Here is a 19,431-nt window from a genome sequence, read left to right as displayed (position 1 = left end):
GGTTGTCCTACAGTGTTGTATATTCTAAAAATAAAGAGAGGATGGTTTTACATGAAATATAAATGAAAGAGAGTGTGCTATTCATCATATGTGGAGAAGAATGAATTTTACACGTTAAGAAGCTTTTTGTAAAATAAAAAAATAAAAATAAGTCATAATAAAAAAAACGGAGTCGGGTCAACCTAATTTTGTGTTCCGGTGAATAATAAGGCTTTTTCATTATCTATCTATCTATCTATCTATCTATCGCCTTCAGTCACTATGCATAATTGAATCACTTTAACTTTCCTGTTCAGCATGTATCTATTTTATAATGCAGATTTGTTTGGTTTTTTTCCTCAAAGTTTTTTCAGGGTAACTTCTCAAACTCCGTAGAGTTCACAAAAACTTTTAAAAAAATGTCTAAAAATTTTAAAAAAATGTTGACCGAAGTTCTGGTAAAATTCGTGGTACAGCAAACAAACTAGTTAATTAAAGAAAGGTACGTTCAATTAGCCTGGGGTTAATGTCGTTTTTAATAAAATCATTATTATTATTATTATTATTATTAAATAGACACGCAGATGCAGGTAAGGTTTTTGACATTTCTAATCTGAGTTGCATATAACACTATATAAACGTCTTATTACACAAAGCATTTATGAAATATTCAGTTTTTACAGAATTTGCATGTATTAAACTTAAAAGCACTGAACAAAATCTGCCCCTCAGCCCGCCTTTTTTCAATATTTTATAAAAAGTAAATAAAAGTTAACCTTTGTTTGACCTCTGCTGCAGTCGCCATAGGTAAATCACGCGCATTACAACTACGGCTTCGAATTATGAATGAATTTGCGGAAAAAAAAAAAAAGAAACTGCCCGCGAACCCCGAATAGCCCGCCTTCCACACTCGACTTCTCATTGGCCAGATGGGCACGCTTACCACAGCAACAGGTTACCTCACCAGCGATAGCCCCGCCCCTACTCCGCCTTTGGAACGCAGAGCCACCGCAGGGGGGCGGCCTCTGATTGGTTGGACGGAGAGTTGTCAACAAAAAAAATGTGTTTGTTCTCGTGCGTTTTCTGGGCGCAAAATTCAAACGAAGAAATAGAATGAAAATCAAAAATACAGTAACGGTCGGTTACGTTAATATAACTGTGGTTTATTTAGTAGTTTATTAGCTTGAAAGAACGGAACCAAAAAAAAAAAAAAAAAAAAAACTTTTATCGAAGGTGAAAAAATAATTATAATAATCTTATTAACCAGGCACGTTTAATTCCTGTTACGTTTTTTTAAAATATTTTTTTCTCTCAGTTTTACACAAACCGTGGGAGTTTTTAACACTAAGACTGATAATATTAATGATAATAAAATAAAAACTACAGAAAATGTTGGTCGAGGCACAAGCCGGTAACCGGTTGACTACAGCGGCAGCAAAAGGTGACCTAACCGAACTGAAAACTCTGCTACGCGGGAAAGAAGTCCACCCAGACACCGCGAATGAATTCGGGAAAACGGCGCTGCAGGTACCGGTATTAATTTATTCCTGTTTTATTCTTCTTTTTTTAGGTTCTCAAACGACGTCGATTTGGATGAATCGTTTTTTAATATGCCTTCACCCGGGACAGTGAAAAGAGCCATACCTGTAAATTAAGGACACGTTTAGATCGATCAGATTATAAATATCGCTGCGAGAGACGCGCCAGTATGAATATATATATGCGCTTGAGCAAAACAGGTTTTTTAAAAACAGGAAATTTTATTTGAAAAAAAAGAATTCACAACCCAAGCTGTATTGAAGTGATGCGATACTCTGCATCCAGACTGTGCTTTTGAACACAAACACAGAGGGTAAGTTATCTGAACAATACAGTTAAACTAGAGAAAAGTCAAATAACAGGGTGGTATGGGATGATCCCTCCAGTTAAAAAACGCTCCCAAAAAAAAAAAAAATCACAAAGTGAAACAGCGAAACACGTGTTAATTGAGAACAAGACTGTGATTCAAAGTTGTCATTATTATTATTATTATTATTATTTATTTCTTAGCAGACGCCCTTATCCAGGGCGACTTACAATCGTAAGCAAATACATTTCAAGTGTTACAATACAAGTAATACAATAAGAGCAAGAAATACAATAACTTTTGTTCAAGTGTGACAAACCACAATTCAATAATACAGCAGATAATAGTGATAGTTACATCAGGATATGATTAAATACAAAATACTACAGGTTAAACACTTGGCAGATTACAGTAATCTGAAGTACAGGATTATTATTATTATTATTAGTTATTGAGTTTTACGGTTCATTAAGGTTCATTTCATTTCTTGTAACAGAGTAAAAATAGCTTAAATAGTGCTAATTTATTTATTTTTATATATATATATATATATATATATATATATATATATATATATATATTATATGAGAGAGAGAGAGTTTGAGAAAAAGGAAAACTGCTGTGTACCAAAATGATCAATAAGAAAAAAGAGAAAAGGATATTTCAGGTACTTAAAAAGGTAGAATAATTAATTACAAATCAATTTACAAATGCAATTTATTTGTAATTAATTATTCTACCTTTTTAAGTACCTGAAATATCCTTTTCTCTTGTTTATATATATATATATATATATATATATATATATATATATATATATATATATATAAACAAGGTCCTATTTTAAGTGACTGCAATAATTTGTGATGTAAATCACTTTCAATAAAAGCGTCTGTTAAAAATGACTTAATAATAATAATAATAATAATCAATAATAATAATAATAATACATTAAGAACATGCAATACTGTTGTTATTGCTCTCTGGCTCGTCTCATCAGAGAATAATGATGTGATTTCGAGACCTCAGCATTGAGAAGGTGTTCTCTGGACTCGATTAACCAGTATGGTGCAAACCATGCATCTGGGCAGGGCGACTCGCTGCTTGATCTTTGCATGTGATTTTTACGTTCCCTTCGCATTTTAAACACTTTAAAAAACTCTTCTTTCATGTAACCTTTTGCTTTCAGGTCATGATGTTTGGAAACTGCAGTGTAGCCCGTGAGCTTTTAAAACACGGCGCCAGCGCCAACGTCCAGGACGGGCTGGGTATCTCCCCGGCTCACGACGCGGCGAGAACCGGCTTCGTGGACACCCTGCGGGTCCTGGTGGAGTACGGGGCCAGCGTTAACACCGCAGACAGCTTCGGCGCCCTCCCCGTCCACATCGCCGTCAGCGAGGGCCACGTCGAGGTGGTGCGCTTCCTGGCCCCCAGATCCGACCTGCGGCAAACCGACAAGCGCGGAGAATCGGCTCTGGACCGGGCCAGGGCTTCGAACCACTCCGGTATCGTGGAAATCCTGGAACGGCAACTGGAATCCGACCAGAACTCGAGTCAACAGTGATCCAACAGCACCATTAATCTGTGACAAACAAAACACCACCCAGAACTTCACAGACACCTGCCATAAAACAAGACATCCGATTTAGAGGGACAGAGCTGGCTTTTAGGATGTATTTCTCGGGTTAGCACCGGGCTTCTCAAACTCGGACCTGCGGACCCGCTCCCTGTGTCGGCTGCTTTTCATTCCAACTCAATCACCTAACTAAAATCTGAACCCATAATCTGCTTAATTAGACCTTTTTAATTGTTCTCAGCTCCGAAAAAGATGCAGATTTAAAATGCTCCGGCAAACTTGAAACCCGCAGCTGTTTAAGAGCGGAGAGCAATTAAAAAGGTCTAATTAAGCACAGGATCAGTTCAGTGAAGGGTCTGGTTCAGTAATGGAGAGCTGGGTTGAAATGAAAAGCAGCAGCCCTGCGAAGTTAAAGCCATTTATATCAGAAGGATTATTTAAACACAATGGTTTGAGATATCTGCACATGCTTCTCGGTGTATTTCAAGATATAATGAAACGTGTATTTAAATGTATTTACAGCCTTGCAACTTGCACAGTGTTTGTTTGGTTGTGTTTTGTTTGCAAGTCTTTTTTAAATTGTACATACAGACAGTACAGGGTGATTAAATGCTTTATTATTACGAGCGTTGTATTTATAATGCCGTTGTATGAATTGTTGTGTGGATTTGAGATTCAATAAATTATTTAATATTTGCTGTATAAAAAGAACAAGCAGTTGCGTTTCATTTTATTTGTAAGGGTCTATTTAATTATAGAGAGAGAGAGAGAGAGAAATCATTTCAGAAGATTGTTATAGTATTTATTTTGTACTATTTGCATATCACACTTCAATTGCAAACGGGGCGGGGCGGGTGATTAGCTTTGGGGAATGTAAACAAACTGGTATATAAATAACATCTTCCTTTTCATAAACCTGAACACAAAACAGGGCTAAACCGTGCATGAATAAAAAATAAAATATATAAAAAACAACCGATACAACAGAGCCCTATCGACAGTGTTTTTTTAAGATACCACACGGATGACGTGGTGTACGATTTTAACAAAATCCCTTCTGTGCACATCTTGTAAATATTGTAAAGCCCAACTCCAAGCTGTCACTACACTACAGAACTGCACAGTAACAGAAAAACTTCAAAATGTCCCTTTCCTTGCTACACTGAGTTAGTTAGTTACAGCCGTGCAAGTCTTCGCTGGCTGCTGTATAAATAAACAGGCTGCTGTAACTCATTTTCGCATGCAGGGTAAGCGTATTTAATTGGTAGCATTGTCTGTAGCTCATCATTTGCACATGGTGTTTCCAAACTAAACAAACACTGCTTTCCTTCTGAGCTCTGGAAAAAATATATATATCGCTGCTTCCCTTTACAACGTGCTGGAAGCAAAGACACAGATTACAAAAGAGAAAATTCTGTTTTTATTTATTTTTTTGTAATGTAATTATTACAGTTATTATAAACCGAATCAATTGAAAACTAAAATAAATAACTGAAATTGAAACAATTTAAAGCTGCAATGCCCCCGAACTCGTTTGCGATTGGTCGGATAGCTCAGAGCACTTTGCACTCTGACCCCCGTAGAGCTCTACACGCCTGGGTCGGATTTGTATCCACGTGATTTCCACAACTGCTTCCCGACACATTATTACAAACTACAGAACTTTTTTTTTTGTTGCTCGGATTAACTATTTATTATACAGTTCGGTTATCAAAAACCGACACGGCGAAAAAAAAAAAGATGTCTGGGAAATCCGAGCTGAAAATCAACCAGAAGTTCGCAGAGAGATACGAGAAATACAGACAGAAAGAAGAGCTGCAAAGATGTAAGTTAGTGACTCGTTTTTAAGTAAACATTTAACCATGATACTCCGTAGCGTAATGTTGTGGCGTTAAAGGCGCATATCTGCAGCTAACATCGTAAAACAACACGTTTTGTGCGTTCAGAGTTGATCCCAAAGATTTAAAATCCATTTCTTTTAAGTATGCATTTTTTTTTAAATTCGATTCGTTGCTTGCATTTTCAGGTTACAGGCAACAGATGTTCCCAAATAAAAGAGCATCGATCTCTTCCCCCCCTCCCCGTCCGTCCAGTACCTAATCACTTCCTGTTATGTAGGTCACACATCATTTTCAACACAAGAAAAAAAAAAATGCTAATGGATGGTGATTATGCTATTAAAAAACAATGATAAGGCAGGTAGTGAAAACTATACCAACCTTACATGCAAATGAAAACTGCAGTGCCACTTAACAAAATTGGTACTTGAAGATAGTCTGCGTGGTTCAACCGGATGACTTTTCAACCCATCCACCTACTTGTGTTTCCGTTGCCATGGTTATGTTTGTGCGTGACTGTCTTCCTGTTCCAGTGAAGGATCGCTATGGAGACTGCGAGGATGAAGAGGAGGAGGAGGAGTCGTCCCCGGATTCCGATGACGATGAAGAAAGTGAAGTGGTAAGCAGGACAGTGTTGCAGACTCCACCGCCTTTACACAATTCTCTGGAGAGAAGGCAGAATCAGATTCGGATACCTGGAGGCTCACAAGCACAGTGGCTGCGTTTTAAAAAGACTGCGTCCTCTGGATTCTAGAGATTCTGTTTCATTTCCTTGGCGTTGAAATGCAGGTTTATTACGTTAACATGTTCATGTATATAATATTTTTATTTAATTCTGTCTCAGTCTTAACATTCTAGGTGATGCTAAACATTTGCTCATAGCTGCACCTTTTCACCTCTCCCTCCCTCTCTCGTACGACAGGAGATTGATCCTAAACTGGAGAGAGATTTCTACAGGACTCTGTCTCTGCTAAAGAAGAAGGACCCCAAGATATATCAGACAGACACGCAGTTCTACAGTAAAGAAGGTATGTATTGATTCATCGCAAGTCCATTGAGATCTTGTATCTTCTACAAACTCCCACTAACTCCAGCTCTGGGGTTCAAAGCTCCCCTTAATGAAGTCTAGTATTATTATTAATATTGAAATGATCAGGAGCCAGGAGTTTGAGCAGGGTTACAAACTCACACTAGCCCTGCTGCTGCTGCTGCACCCAGTCCTGGGGTTCAGAGCTCCTCTCAATGAAGTCTAGTATTATTATTAATATTGAAATGATCAGGAGCCAGGAGTTTGAGCAGGGTTACAAACTCACACTAGCCCTGCTGCTGCTGCTGCTGCTGCACCCAGTCCTGGGGTTCAGAGCTCCTCTCAATGAAGTCTAGTATTATTATTAATATTGAAATGATTAGGAGCCAGGAGTTTGAGCAGGGTTACAAACTCACACTAGCCCTGCTGCTGCTGCTGCAGGGCTAGTGTGAGTCTGTAAGGTTTACTAACGGGGGCTGTTCATGCAACTATAAAAGGGAGGAGCAGTTTATTTCACATCAAGCTCCCGGCTCCTGACCGTTTGACAATAATGTAAAACCCTGGACTGGGATCAGAGGGAGCAGGGAGTTTCAAGCCCTGCCTTTTAAGCCGTCTGTCTCTCGTTCTTTTCCTCCTGCCCCAGATCGCCCCTCGACCAGTGAAGGAGAGCAGGGAACGCAGCAGAGGAAAGACAAGCCGATGTTTCTGAAAGATTATGAGCGCAAGGTTATTCTAGAGAGGGGAGGGTGAGTGAGCGAGCGTGTGCAAAAAATAACTCTATAGACATAACATGTACAATAAAAAAAAAAACAGCTTTCTTGTTCCATTTTATCATGGGACACTTTTCAAAGTTAAAGAAAACATATTTGAAAAAAAAAAAGTGGCCTTCGTGGTTTCACCCCAGCTGTGTTTAAAGTAAAGTGCATCGTGTGTGTGTGTGTGTGTGTGTGTGTCTCTGCAGCAAATACGCAGACGAGGAAGAGGAGAGCGGTGACGAAGAGGCAGCGAAGAGGAGAGAGGTGAGGCCCAGGAAATCTGGGAGACCAGGGCTTGACAACACGACAGAGAAACCGGGCCGAACAACCAAACACACAACCCGACTCCCTTTCGCTGTCTGAAGTCGCGGCTGCGACGCATTTTTAAATTTTTTTTATTCACGGATATCAGGAACTTTAATTGAATGGTTCTTTCTCGTTTTCTCTTCCCCAGAGAGCCGCCCTACCCAGTTACATCCAGGAGCAGAAAGCCATTAAAGAAAGGTACAGCTCAGGCATTTCAAAACACAGCACCTGAAGCGGCGTGTAATTCAGTATGTTAACGTAACATTGCTCAGCAGCTTTCGTTCGACTCTGTGATGCAAGATTAGTTCATTCTATATAGAGGGTCGATCTCTTGTCCCGTCTCTCTCGCAGTTTCCGGAAGTTTGTCGAAGACAGCGAGGAGGACGATGAGAAGGATGAAGGATTCCAGCTTCTCACACGGAGAACGAAAACGCAAGAGGAGAAGGTAGGCTAACGCCCGTCCCGTCCAGACCCTCTGCAAACCTGCATCGTTTTTTTGGTTCCTGACCAAATCGCTATTGAACTGTAACGCGGCGTTCCTCGTCTCTGCAATCCATGACCTGTCTTTTCTGAAATCCAGCCTGAAGTGTCAGTCTAGTCTGTGAATCTGACTGACTGAATCAAAGTGCCAGGCTTTAGATTTGTTCTTGCTAGTTCTTACTAATTCCAACACGTCATCCTTGAACAAAATTGCAATCGGCAGTATTCTGTTCAAAATGAGCTTCTCACAGGCAGCGGCAACAGCAAATTACTTCAATTGAAGTCGCTGTTCGTTAGTCAATTTAATTTGGCTTTCAAATAAAAGCAGTTGATTTATTAATGTCTATAAAATATAAATTCCAGTTCCTTTGAATATAACAGAACAAGGAGAGTTCTGAACCCCAGGGCTGGGTGCAGCAGCAGCAGCAGGGCTAGTGTGAGTTTGTAACCCTGCTCAAACTCCTGGCTCCTGATCATTTCAATATTAATAATAATACTAGACTTCATTGAGGGGAGCTCTGAACCCCAGGACTGGGTGCAGCAGCAGCAGGGCTAGTGTGAGTTTGTAACCCTGCTCAAACTCCTGGCTCCTGATCATTTCAATATTAATAATAATACTAGACTTCATTGAGGGGAGCTCTGAACCCCAGGACTGGGTGCAGCAGCAGCAGCAGGGCTAGTGTGAGTTTGTAACCCTGCTCAAACTCCTGGCTCCAGATCATTTCAATATTAATAATAATACTAGACTTCATTGAGGGGAGCTCTGAACCCCAGGACTGGGTGCAGCAGCAGCAGCAGCAGCAGGGCTAGTGTGAGTTTGTAACCCTGCTCAAACTCCTGGCTCCAGATCATTTCAATATTAATAATGATACTAGACTTCATTGAGGGGAGCTCTGAACCCCAGGACTGGGTGCAGCAGCAGCAGCAGCAGGGCTAGTGTGAGTTTGTAACCCTGCTCAAACTCCTGGCTCCTGATCATTTCAATATTAATAATGATACTAGACTTCATTGAGGGGAGCTCTGAACCCCAGGACTGGGTGCAGCAGCAGCAGCAGCAGGGCTAGTGTGAGTTTGTAACCCTGCTCAAACTCCTGGCTCCAGATCATTTCAATATTAATAATAATACTAGACTTCATTGAGGGGAGCTCTGAACCCCAGGGCTGGGTGCAGCAGCAGGGCTGGGTGAGTTTGTAACCCTGTGAAATGCATTGAAATGCGTCTCTGCTGTGTTTTCCTAGGACAGAGAAGAGGAGGACTATCTGAACTGGCTGAAAGGGCAGAAAGACTTGGAGGGGAAAGAGGACCTGCAAGACCTGGTGCGGAATTTTTATTTATTTTTTAACAAACATGCAAGACCCGATTTCGTGTGTCTCGTCGTGTTTATATATTTCACTCTGCGTTGTGTTTGCATAGTTTTTCACGTGTATTCGATTGCAGTATTACAAGGCGCCAGGATAGGGCGGAACTGACTGATAAAGGCAGACTAGATTCTCAAAGCTGTTTACTTCAAAATCGTCATTAGCAAGGAAAAAAAAAACAACTTCTATAATTCTAAAAACAAATAAGAAACGACGTAAAGAACGCTTACAAGTTCCTAAGTTAAAAGTCTTGCTTGTTTCCGTCTGGTTTGGAAACTATATCGGGTTTCTCCTAAATAAATTATAAAATACATTCTAATTGTGACACAATTAGAATGTATTTTATAATTTAAAATATTTTTTATTTTTTTTGTAAACGCTTTTTATTACATTTTGTATTAGACTGTTTTTCATGTGATGGTTTAATTGTTCGTTTCTGTGTGTGTGAAGCGTTTTGGGATCCTTGTGATGAAAGGCGCTATACAAATGTGTATTGTATTGTATTGTATTGTATTGTATTGTATTTTATCTACAGTCTTGAAACACCGTGGTAGGAATTAACCCCCGTGTTCCGAATGGTTTCTCCTGACAGAGATACCTGCATGATTACTGGAACGACCCAAGCCTGGACGATGGGGAGAAGTTCCTGCGGGACTACATGCTCAATAAGGGCTACCTGGAGGGGAGTGAAGAGGAGCACAGGTTCTGTATTTCTGCGCTGTACCGCCCGCCACAGGGTGGGGATAAGACCCCCATTGCATAGCAGCTGGATCCGTTCCTGGGTCGGGGGTCAGTTCCTGTTTTTCAATTCCTTTTTAAAATAGATTCCCAATCCCTTTTGAGTGAATCCCTTTGATCAGTGATGTGCTGGAAGTGCTTAAAAGGTATATAAGGACCTTTTTTATTTGATTGGGTTACATATTATTTTTTTTTAACATTTTGACCACTTTTTTTAATTGCATGCCTCCAAGATGGCTTCACATGGGCCCCTCAGAACTACATTTCCCATCATCCTCCTGCTCACATATGTAACTGAGATGGATTTACCAGTGAGCAGCAGGAGGATGGTGGGAAATGTAGTTCCGAGAGGTCCATGAGGGTACACGTGAAGCCATCTTGAAGGCATGCAATTTAAAAGTTTAAAAAGTGGTCAAAATGTAAAAAAAAATAAATAAATAAAACAATACACACATCTTACGTAAACAGCTGTAGCAACACATGGGAGCATGCAACCCAATCAAATAAAAAGGTCTTTATACACCCTTTAAAAAGACCTTGGGGTCGTTTGGAATGGGAATTGAGGGGATCATTGATTCTAAAAAGGAATCGGAAATTCTTAAAAAAGGGAATTGCCTGCCCAAACCTGCCTGGTTTTACTAGGAGTTTAAATCAGACACACCTGTACAAGCTGTAGCTGATCAAGCTGGTAGTAAAACCTGGACTGGGTGACACTGCTGTGCGGTCAGTCTTATTTCCATCCCTGCAGTATCTGTTATCTCTTTCATTCTTTTATTGATGAATTAATTAATTAATGAGTCATTTAGCAGACGCTTTTATCCAAAGCAACTTACAGAGACTAGGGGGGTGAACTCTGCATCATCAGCAACTGCTGCTGCAGAGTCGCTTCCAATAGGACCTTGTTTGTTAAACGTCTCATCTGCAGGACGGAGCACAAGGAGGTTCAGTGACTTGCTCAGGGTCACACACACACACACACACACATAGTGAGTCGGTGGCCGAGCCGGGATTTGAACCTCCTGGTAGCATCAAGCCCCTTTCTCTAACCACTGAGCCCCCGATGCAGCCCGTTAGTCTGTGAGTTTGCAGTCGTTTTGAGTTTCTGCGTGGTGTGTGTGTGTGTGCGCAGGATCCCCACGTACGATGAGATCGTTCAGGAGGAGGTGGAGGACTCTTCGGACGAGGGGGAGTCGTTCCTGAACCAGCAGGAGGACTTCGAGAGACGTTACAACTTCCGCTTTGAAGAGCCGGACGCAGAGCTGGTGAGAAACCGCAGCCTGTCAGTCCCGCGCTGTTCAGAAATGAATTCACATGATGCCTGTCAAAGGCGTTACTTGCAGCACTGGAAGAAACCAAGCTTTTTATTTTTTGATGCTTTTGCGTCTACAGTAAACGCTACAGAACTCATATTTTCAACATGGTCTCATCTATTATTATTATTATTATTATTATTATTATAATTCTTTATTTATTTGGCAGCCGCCTTTATCCAAGGCGACTCACGCAGGTGTTACAGGGCAGCACAGGGTTACAATGCAAGCTTCATATTTAAATACAGTGTAGTTTACAGTCAATGTAAATAATAAGAACATAAGAAAGTTTACAAACGAGAGGAGGCCATTCGGCCCATCTTGCTCGTTTGGTTGTTAGTAGCTTATTGAGCCCAGAATCTCATCAAGCAGCTTCTTGAAGGATCCCAGGGTGTCAGTAATATTATTACTATTATTATTATTTATTTATTAGCAGACGCCCTTATCCAGGGCGACTTACAATTGTTACAAGATATCACATTATTTTTTACATACAATTGCATTATTTTTTACACATTATTTTTACATACAATTACCCATTTATACAGTTGGGTTTTTACTGGAGCAATCTAGGTAAAGTACATTGCTCAAGGGTACAGCAGCAGTGTCCCCCACCTGGGATTGAACCCACGACCCTCCGGTCAAGAGTCCAGAGCCCTAACCAGCCATGCAGCTGTGTGGAGTAGTGGTTAGGGCTCTGGACTCTTAACCGGAGGGTCGTGGGTTCAATCCCAGGTGGGGGGGATACTGCTGCTGTACCCTTGAGCAAGGTACTTTACCTAGATTGCTCCAGTAAAAACCCAACTGTATAAATGGGTAATTGTATGTAAAAAATAATGTATAATCTTGTAACAATTGTAAGTCGCCCTGGATAAGGGCGTCTGCTAAGAAATAAATAATAATAATAATAGCCACTACTCCACACTGCTGTACTACTGCTAGAATACACTATGAACTAGGATGCAACAGGTTAAGATGACAGCAAGTTATATCTACAATGACAGATTAGCAGTGCAAGGATAATGCATCAGCTGAGGATCCAGTAAGGTGCAGTTTTTCATTTTAATATCCTTTTATAGCTTCAGCATTGAAACACGTGGTGTCGTTGAAGTGAAGAGAGGATGAATCCATCATTAGAAGCGTGGCTGTTTTGTAAATGCCTGCAGCGTGCATTGGAGTGTAAGGCTGTGTGTGAGCCACACTGAATTCCAAGCAGGGCGGAGGAGTGTCGCTTGAATCCTCTTGTTTTATCCCCCCTTTCCCCAGATCAAGACGTACCCCCGAACGATCGCCACTTCCGTGAGAACGAAAGACGAACGGAGGAAAAGAAAGAGGGAGGAGATTAAAGAGAGGAAAAAAAAGGTACGGCGCCATTATAAACGTGCGTGTTTAAAAAAAAAACCCCAAAAAAACCTAATAAGATAGTGTTTTTCGAAACGGACAGTAAATGTGTTTGTGACGTTTTCTACACAAACCATTCCTGTAGCAGGATAGTGACAAGGCCAAGGCTGGTGCTCAGCTGGAGGGAGACTCGGAGACAGAGAGCTGCAGCTCAAACACTATTATTAACTCAAAGTAAAAGATTTAATCAAATCAAAAGACCCAAGCCCCTCCCATCCCGTTTCCCTAGGTAGGGTTTTCCAGAAGGTACGAATCTGTGTTTTTGTTTAATGAGATTCCAGGAGAAGGCCCAGAAGCATGAAGAGCTGAAACAGCTGAAGAATCTGAAACGGCGCGCCGTGCTGGAGAAGCTGCAGACACTGCGAGAGCTGACGGGCAACGAGACCGTGGGCTTCAGAGAGGGGGACCTGGAGGGGGACTTCGACCCCCAGCAACACGACCAGCTCATGCAGGTGAGGGGGGCGGGGGGGGGGGTACAACTAATGACTTCAGTTAAAATTGGCTTCAAATGAAAGCAGTTGAAACGATCGCACCAATTATGAATTATGTCTCTAAAATATCAATCCTTCGAAGGAATTGAAAAACAGCCCCCGACCCTGCATGAGAGGGAGGAGGGAGGGAGAGAGGGAGGAGGGAGGAGGAGGAGGAGGAGGAGGGAGGAAGGAAGGAAGGAGAGAGGAGAGAGGAGAGAGAGACTAATGTTACCCCTTCACTGTCCTGGGTGTGTTCTCAATACCTATTTTAATGGCTGCTTTCACCACGTGGAATATACTGGACGCTGGGCATCAAAGGGTTAAAGCAGGTAGTGCAGATGGGTGGAGCGATCGAATTGAACCCACAGCTCTCCTTTCTCATCCTCCTCCAGAAATTCTTCGGGGACGAATATTACGGAGCGGGAGAGGAAGAGAAACCCCAGTTTGATGAAGAGGAGGGGCTCGACGGTATTACAAAAATAGTTTTTTATTTTGCCCCCCCCCCCCCCTCACCCTGACGAGAGAACCCTCGTTTCGTTTCACTTTGGAACGGGCAGTTCCTCAGAGGCAGGCACTTTTTAAAGATGTGTTGGATTATGTTTGTTTAGTGTCGGACGTACATTTATTGGTGCTTCATGTCTGAAATTTCTCGCTGCAAATGTTAACGGAATTGCAGCAGTGTGGAGTAGTGGTTAGGGCTCTGGACTCTTGACCGGAGGGTCGTGGGTTCAATCCCAGGTGGGGGGACACTGCTGCTGTACCCTTGAGCAAGGTACTTTACCTAGATTGCTCCAGTAAAAACCCAACTGTATAAATGGGTAATTGTATGTAAAAATAATGTGATATCTTGTAACAATTGTAAGTCGCCCTGGATAAGGGCGTCTGCTAAGAAATAAATAATAAATAACGGAATTAAATCGCGATGCAGTTCAAAAATCACAATGAGAAAAATAATTGCAATATATCTCTGGATACGAGTCAATTATCACATGGTTGTATTCATTCAGTTTCGCGCATGTGTCAAACCTTTGATTTCTTCCATTTAAAAAAAAAAGCCGTATTTTGTTATAGATAATGACACCCCATGTGTAGAATAAGGAGGATTTAGAAATTGTGACTGTGGCGTTTTGCCTAATTTGTGGAACTGTCCCGCGGTGATTCAGCTCTGACACGGGCAGATTAAGGTAATTGTGGGACTGCTTTATAATTTCATAATCGCAGTCGACCATAAAACAACAAGGGAAGATGCCAGCCAGCAATCGCAATGCATTGAAAGTTCACTACTCTTTTTTTTTTTTTTTTTTTTTTTTTTTTTTTTCCCACGCTGAGATTTGTAATTCCTGTAATATAAACGCTATGCTTTTCCCATGCTTCCTTTTCCAGAGGACTGGAACTGGGATAACTGGACCGGGAATGAGGAAGCGGAGGTGGGAGAGGGGGAAGGAGAAGGGGGGACCTACGCCCCAAACTGTGAAGATCCCGACTTCATCGTAAGAAAATCCGCTGCTGCTTTTTCTCACAGAAAAGTGTACTTGCTGCTTGATGGAGTGGAGAGTGGGGAGAGACGCTCTGCTGATCTCGGTAAAGGGGCGCGTTTGTTTGTTCGTTTCAGACCTCGAAATTCACGCATTGGTTTCCTTGAGCGATATCTTTCTTTTTTTTGACGCGGGCGATTTCAAATCACCTTCGGATGAGACGTCAAACAAACGAGCTCCTATTGGAAGCAGTTGTTGATGATGCATAGTTCACCCCCTAGTCTCTGGAAGTCGCTTTGGATAAAAGCGTCTGCTAAATGCCTAATTAATAATAATAATAATAATAATAATAATAATAATAATAATAATAATAATAATAATAATAATAATAATAATAATAATTATTATTATCATTGCAGATGGACGCAGACTACGACCCCAGCCAGCAGCGCAGCTCCTCCAAGAAGAACAAGAGGAAGAAGCAGCAGGAAGCTCCCGAGACGGGAAAGCGGCGTCGGAAATCCCGCTTCGCTGAGCTGGTGAGCCGGGAGAAGCCCGCCTTCGACCCCAGTGAGTACGGCTCGGTTAACTGGGCTTCAGCTCCAATGCCTTTTTGTTTTGTGTTTTGCATCGTGAGAGATCTGTGTAGTTTTGTCACAGAAATACCAGACACACAGACGCGTCGATTTTTCAACTCCAGTTCCCTTTTACTCAGCTCCAGAACACCTCATTGATCCAGATTGCAAGTCGGCAGGATTCTGTTATAACGAGCTTCAGCGGCAACAACAAATAACTTGTCACGCCGTTTGTTAGTCGATTTAAAACTGGCGTTCAAATGAAAGCAGCTAAACAAACAATTACTACATCTCTTAAAATCTCAATTCCAATCCTCCCCTCCCCTGTGCTTTCCTTCCCCAGAGGACAGGACGTTTGAGCAGTACCTGGAGGAGTATTACCAGCTGGACTACGAGGACATCATTGATGACCAGCCGTGCCGCTTCAGATACAGGACCGTGGTGGCCAACGACTTCGGCCTCACCACAGAAGAGGTCTGTGTGTCTGTGCGTGTGTCTGTGCGTGTGTGTGCGTGTGCCCTGCGTGTGTGTGCGTGTGCGTTTACAGGACTTCTGATCACGAAGAGAAACGGAGCCAGCAAAGTTACCGAAGCAGAAAAATAAACCAACTCCCTGGTGTTTAAATTTAGGGGCTTGTGAGTGCCCCTCGCCCCCCTCTAAACATACCCTCTGCTGGATGTAAGAAATGTACCAGTAGATCACCATGAAAACCCAACCGCATCGTTCTCCAGTAAGGAAAGTATTATCTCAACACCTCGGTTGTAAATACCTGTTCAGACTGCGCTTGTAGATCTCTGGATCCGCCCCTCCTGCTCTGCACTGGACTCGTCTGCCCTCACCACCACGTTACTGGACCCTCAGCTGATGCGCTATCCTCTCACTATTGTAGATATAACTGTATCCTAACTTGTTGCATCCTAGTTCAGATTGTATTTTAGTAAGTGTTATTTGCACTTGCTGTAAAACGACACTGTATTTAAAATATGAAGCTTGCATTGTAACCCTGTGCTGCCCTGTAACACCTGTAAGTCTCCTTGGATAAAGGCGTCTGTCACGTCAGTGTGCAGGGTGCTGCAGGATGTGAAGATGGGTCGCTTTTTTTTTTTAGGTCTTGGCTGCTGATGAGAAAGAGCTGAATCGTTGGTGCTCTCTGAGGAAAACATGTATGTTCAGGTAAGAGACTCTGCAGAGAGGACGGCCGAACGGAGGGGCAGGTTAACTGGGCTGCTATACCTGTTCATTCACTTGCCTTGTTTGTATTGAAAATGCTTCACTGGAACTTGTTCCGGGTGTGAGTGATCGCTTTGTGGCTCGCTTCGTGCTCCAGGCATAAATCGCGACGATTCAGTCCTTACACCTCGAGCTCTCATTGCGGTTTCTTTTCTCTCCAGGTCGGAGAGGGAGGAGCTGAGCGATCTCAAGTCCTACAGGATCAAAGCTCAGGATGTGGAAAAGAAGAAGCAGATCCTGAAGTCTCTCACCGTGGAGTAAGTCAACCCCCAGAAGAGTCGCGTTCCCCTTCCCAGAGTGTAGATCGTTTTCAAGAGCGCCCAACCTGCAGGGGTGCTGCAGTGTCATTTCAGTGACGCTTCATCCGAAACAATGTAAAAGGAGGCTTGGTGGTGCGGTGGTTAGAGAAAGGGTCTTGATACCAGGAGGTTCAAATCCCGGCTGTGTGTGTGTGTGTGTGTGACCCTGACCAAGCCACTGAACCTCCTTGTGCTCCGTCCTTCGGATGAGACGTAAAACAAACGAGCTCCTATTGGAAGTGACTCTGCAGCAGCAGTTGTTGATGATTCATAGTTCACCCCCTAGTCTCTGTAAGTCACTTTGGATAAAATCGTCTGCTAAATGACTCAATAATAATAATAATAATAATAATAATAATAATAATAATAGAAACACTCTGTGTACAAAGCAGCCCTAAAAGAAACGTACAAAAAGTTATTTTATAACTGACGTTTGAACTCGGACGCAGCGGTGAAGCTACCCTGCAGTCCAGAGATTAACCCTCATCACACAGCCTTTGTCTTAGTTTCCCTCAAATCTAATTCCGATTTGAGCGCTTTGTATTTTAATCCTCGGGTTCTGTTTGTTTTTTGTGCAGAGAGGAAGAAGCGCTGCGTCGACAGCAGGAAGGGAAGACCAAGGTGGGGAAGAAGAGGAGGGAACGTCTGAAGAAACAGGGAGAGGGAGAGGGAGAGGGAGAGGCGGACGCGGGACCCAGTCCGAAGGCAGCTGCGAAACCACTAGAGCCCAGGACCGAACCACCGGAGAGCGAGGAGGAGCTGCTGGTTCCCAAGAAGAAGAAGAAGAAGGTGGAGCCGAGGGGAGGAGAGAAGGAGAAGAAAGCGGGCGGAGCCAGTCGAGGGAAACCGAAGAGGCCAACGAAACGCAGGGCGAGCGGGGGTCGACACCGGCTCTTGTTAAAGGTCGGGGGTCGTGAGTTCAGCAGTCAGAGGCTACAAGCTTACGGGCTGAACCCCAAGAGACTGCTGTTCAAACAGCTGCACCAGCAGAGGCAGGGCAAGAAGCCTGGCAAGGAACAGGGCAAGAAGCAGGGCAAGGAACAGGGCAAGAAGCAGGGCAAGGAGCAGGGTGCGGAGTGAAGGGAGGGGGAGCCCTTCCTGCTTCCTACCCCCCTACCCCCCGAAAGACGTTTCCAACCACCTTTAAGTCAGTTCCAGTGGTGGTTTTAATACACCGGCATCCTTTTCTCTGTTGATCCAGGGGGAGTTTTTAGGAATCTGTGGTCTAGAATTCACTCCTTTTTACACCTTCAGGATTTGTTTTTCATTGTGGATTTTTTATTTTTTTTTTCCCTCTAGATTTTATTTTCAAAAAATAAACTTCATACAAAGATTTCAAGTTGTCTGTTTCCTTTTATTGAAAATGTCCCACACCAGAATAAAATGCGAGTCCGCCCCACAGCGTGCAGAACACTGCGATTGCGTGTTGAGGGCTTTATCACGTTCTACATTTTTACTATTTTACTAATGAACACCATTGTAAGTAATGGAAAAGCTAGTAATGCATTTCATTTTCCACAGCAAAACACTACAATAGTGGCTGATAAAATAAAGGTTTCCTTTATCTTGTGTGGGACGGTGTCTGTCCACAGGAAGCCAGGTGGTGCAGTGGGATCGCTCACTAGCCCTGCCTGCCTCTCCCCTTGGAGATCCAGCTCCCAGTACAAGTGAACTGAGTGTGAAACCAGACCCACAACACAATGGCACAGCATGACTGGTGTTCTCTGATTAAGAGATACAAACAGAATTGATAAATAATCACCAGAGGTGTGGTTGAAGTCTTGTGTTGTGTGTGTGTGTTTTTTTCCCCACAGCGTGTATTTGTTTGAATCTGTCACAGACACAATAGAAGTGACACGTTTACTGGATGTTTTCAACTCAGTAATCACCTACATGCTGTATAAAGCATTAGTCAAAGTACTGGAGGGCATTTGACAGCAGTTTCAAGCAGCTCTCTAGCTGGCTCAGTTGGTAGATCAATGGAGTCTGATTCCCAGGGTAGCTGGTTCAAATCCCACATGCGTTTTAATCCTTCATTTTCAAAAAATGGAGGATGAGGAGGAGGGCAGCCTGCCCAGAAGAGGATGAAGAGGGGGCTGTGAAGGGAGTGGAAGATGGGGTTGTTGATACCTGAGAGGTGGAGGAGGAGGGAGAAAACGGAAATGTGGCCTTGTTTTATAATACCCCTTAATACAAAGGAAAAAGAATGACTAGGTCTTCTTGTATAGGACAGGACTTTTTTCAGGTCAACACCTCCTCCACGGAAACACAACCACCACCATGACTTACTGTCAACACCATGACTTACCTCAGGAACTCAACGCCAGGACCCGGATTCAAACCGCCGTCTTCAGGGAGCGAAGACCATGGGATTAGCCAACTGCGCCACCAGCTCCCACGGGAAAGGGTTAGTTCACATTGTGTAGAAGGTCAATTAAACAACTCTGTGAAAATAATGGAAGAGACCTCCATGCCGTTCTGGTGTCTGGGTCTGCTGCGTGGAGGTGTTCGCTGTGTGGTAGAGTGAGGGGATGCACATGGAGGCTGTATTATAAAGATTTGCAATAAGTGGCACGTTAGTGAGATACTGGGTGTGTTCCTTTACTTCTCTTTGTACGAATGTTTTTGGTTTAGTTCTCTTGTATAAAAAAAAGGAAGAGAAAATATGAATCGCTGCCTGTCTGAAAATCCGTGTTTATTCTTTAATTTTATACATCTGTTTGTACTCCACAGTCTCCGTGAAGAACGAACATTAAAAATATTAA

At 42.7% G+C, this 19,431-nt stretch overlaps 2 protein-coding genes across 2 annotated transcripts; both read left to right on the top strand.

Annotated features, from left to right (window-relative positions):
- Nucleotides 1-16: 16 nt before the first annotated feature.
- On the top strand, nt 17-4,326 carry LOC117965549 (cyclin-dependent kinase 4 inhibitor D-like). Its single transcript, XM_034910330.2, has 2 exons — nt 17-1,506; nt 3,015-4,326. Exons 1-2 carry the CDS (start codon nt 1,369-1,371, stop codon nt 3,387-3,389), a joined length of 513 nt encoding a protein of 170 aa, XP_034766221.2. The 5' UTR covers nt 17-1,368; the 3' UTR covers nt 3,390-4,326.
- A 620-nt stretch (nt 4,327-4,946) lies between these two features.
- LOC131705019 (protein KRI1 homolog) lies at nt 4,947-17,986 on the top strand. The gene is made up of 19 exons (XM_059006924.1): nt 4,947-5,226; nt 5,773-5,858; nt 6,162-6,267; nt 6,910-7,012; nt 7,228-7,285; nt 7,476-7,525; nt 7,679-7,772; nt 9,046-9,123; nt 9,758-9,867; nt 11,033-11,165; nt 12,480-12,575; nt 12,896-13,066; nt 13,480-13,555; nt 14,471-14,577; nt 14,982-15,132; nt 15,481-15,611; nt 16,246-16,310; nt 16,529-16,624; nt 17,245-17,986. Exons 1-19 carry the CDS (start codon nt 5,142-5,144, stop codon nt 17,744-17,746), a joined length of 2,298 nt encoding a protein of 765 aa, XP_058862907.1. The 5' UTR covers nt 4,947-5,141; the 3' UTR covers nt 17,747-17,986.
- The last annotated feature ends 1,445 nt before the right edge of the window (nt 17,987-19,431 follow it).

Source organism: Acipenser ruthenus, chromosome 34, assembly GCF_902713425.1.
Source record: "Acipenser ruthenus chromosome 34, fAciRut3.2 maternal haplotype, whole genome shotgun sequence".
NCBI lineage: Eukaryota > Metazoa > Chordata > Actinopteri > Acipenseriformes > Acipenseridae > Acipenser > Acipenser ruthenus.
Note: the sequence above shows the minus strand (reverse complement) of the source record. Positions and strands in the feature narration are given on the sequence as shown.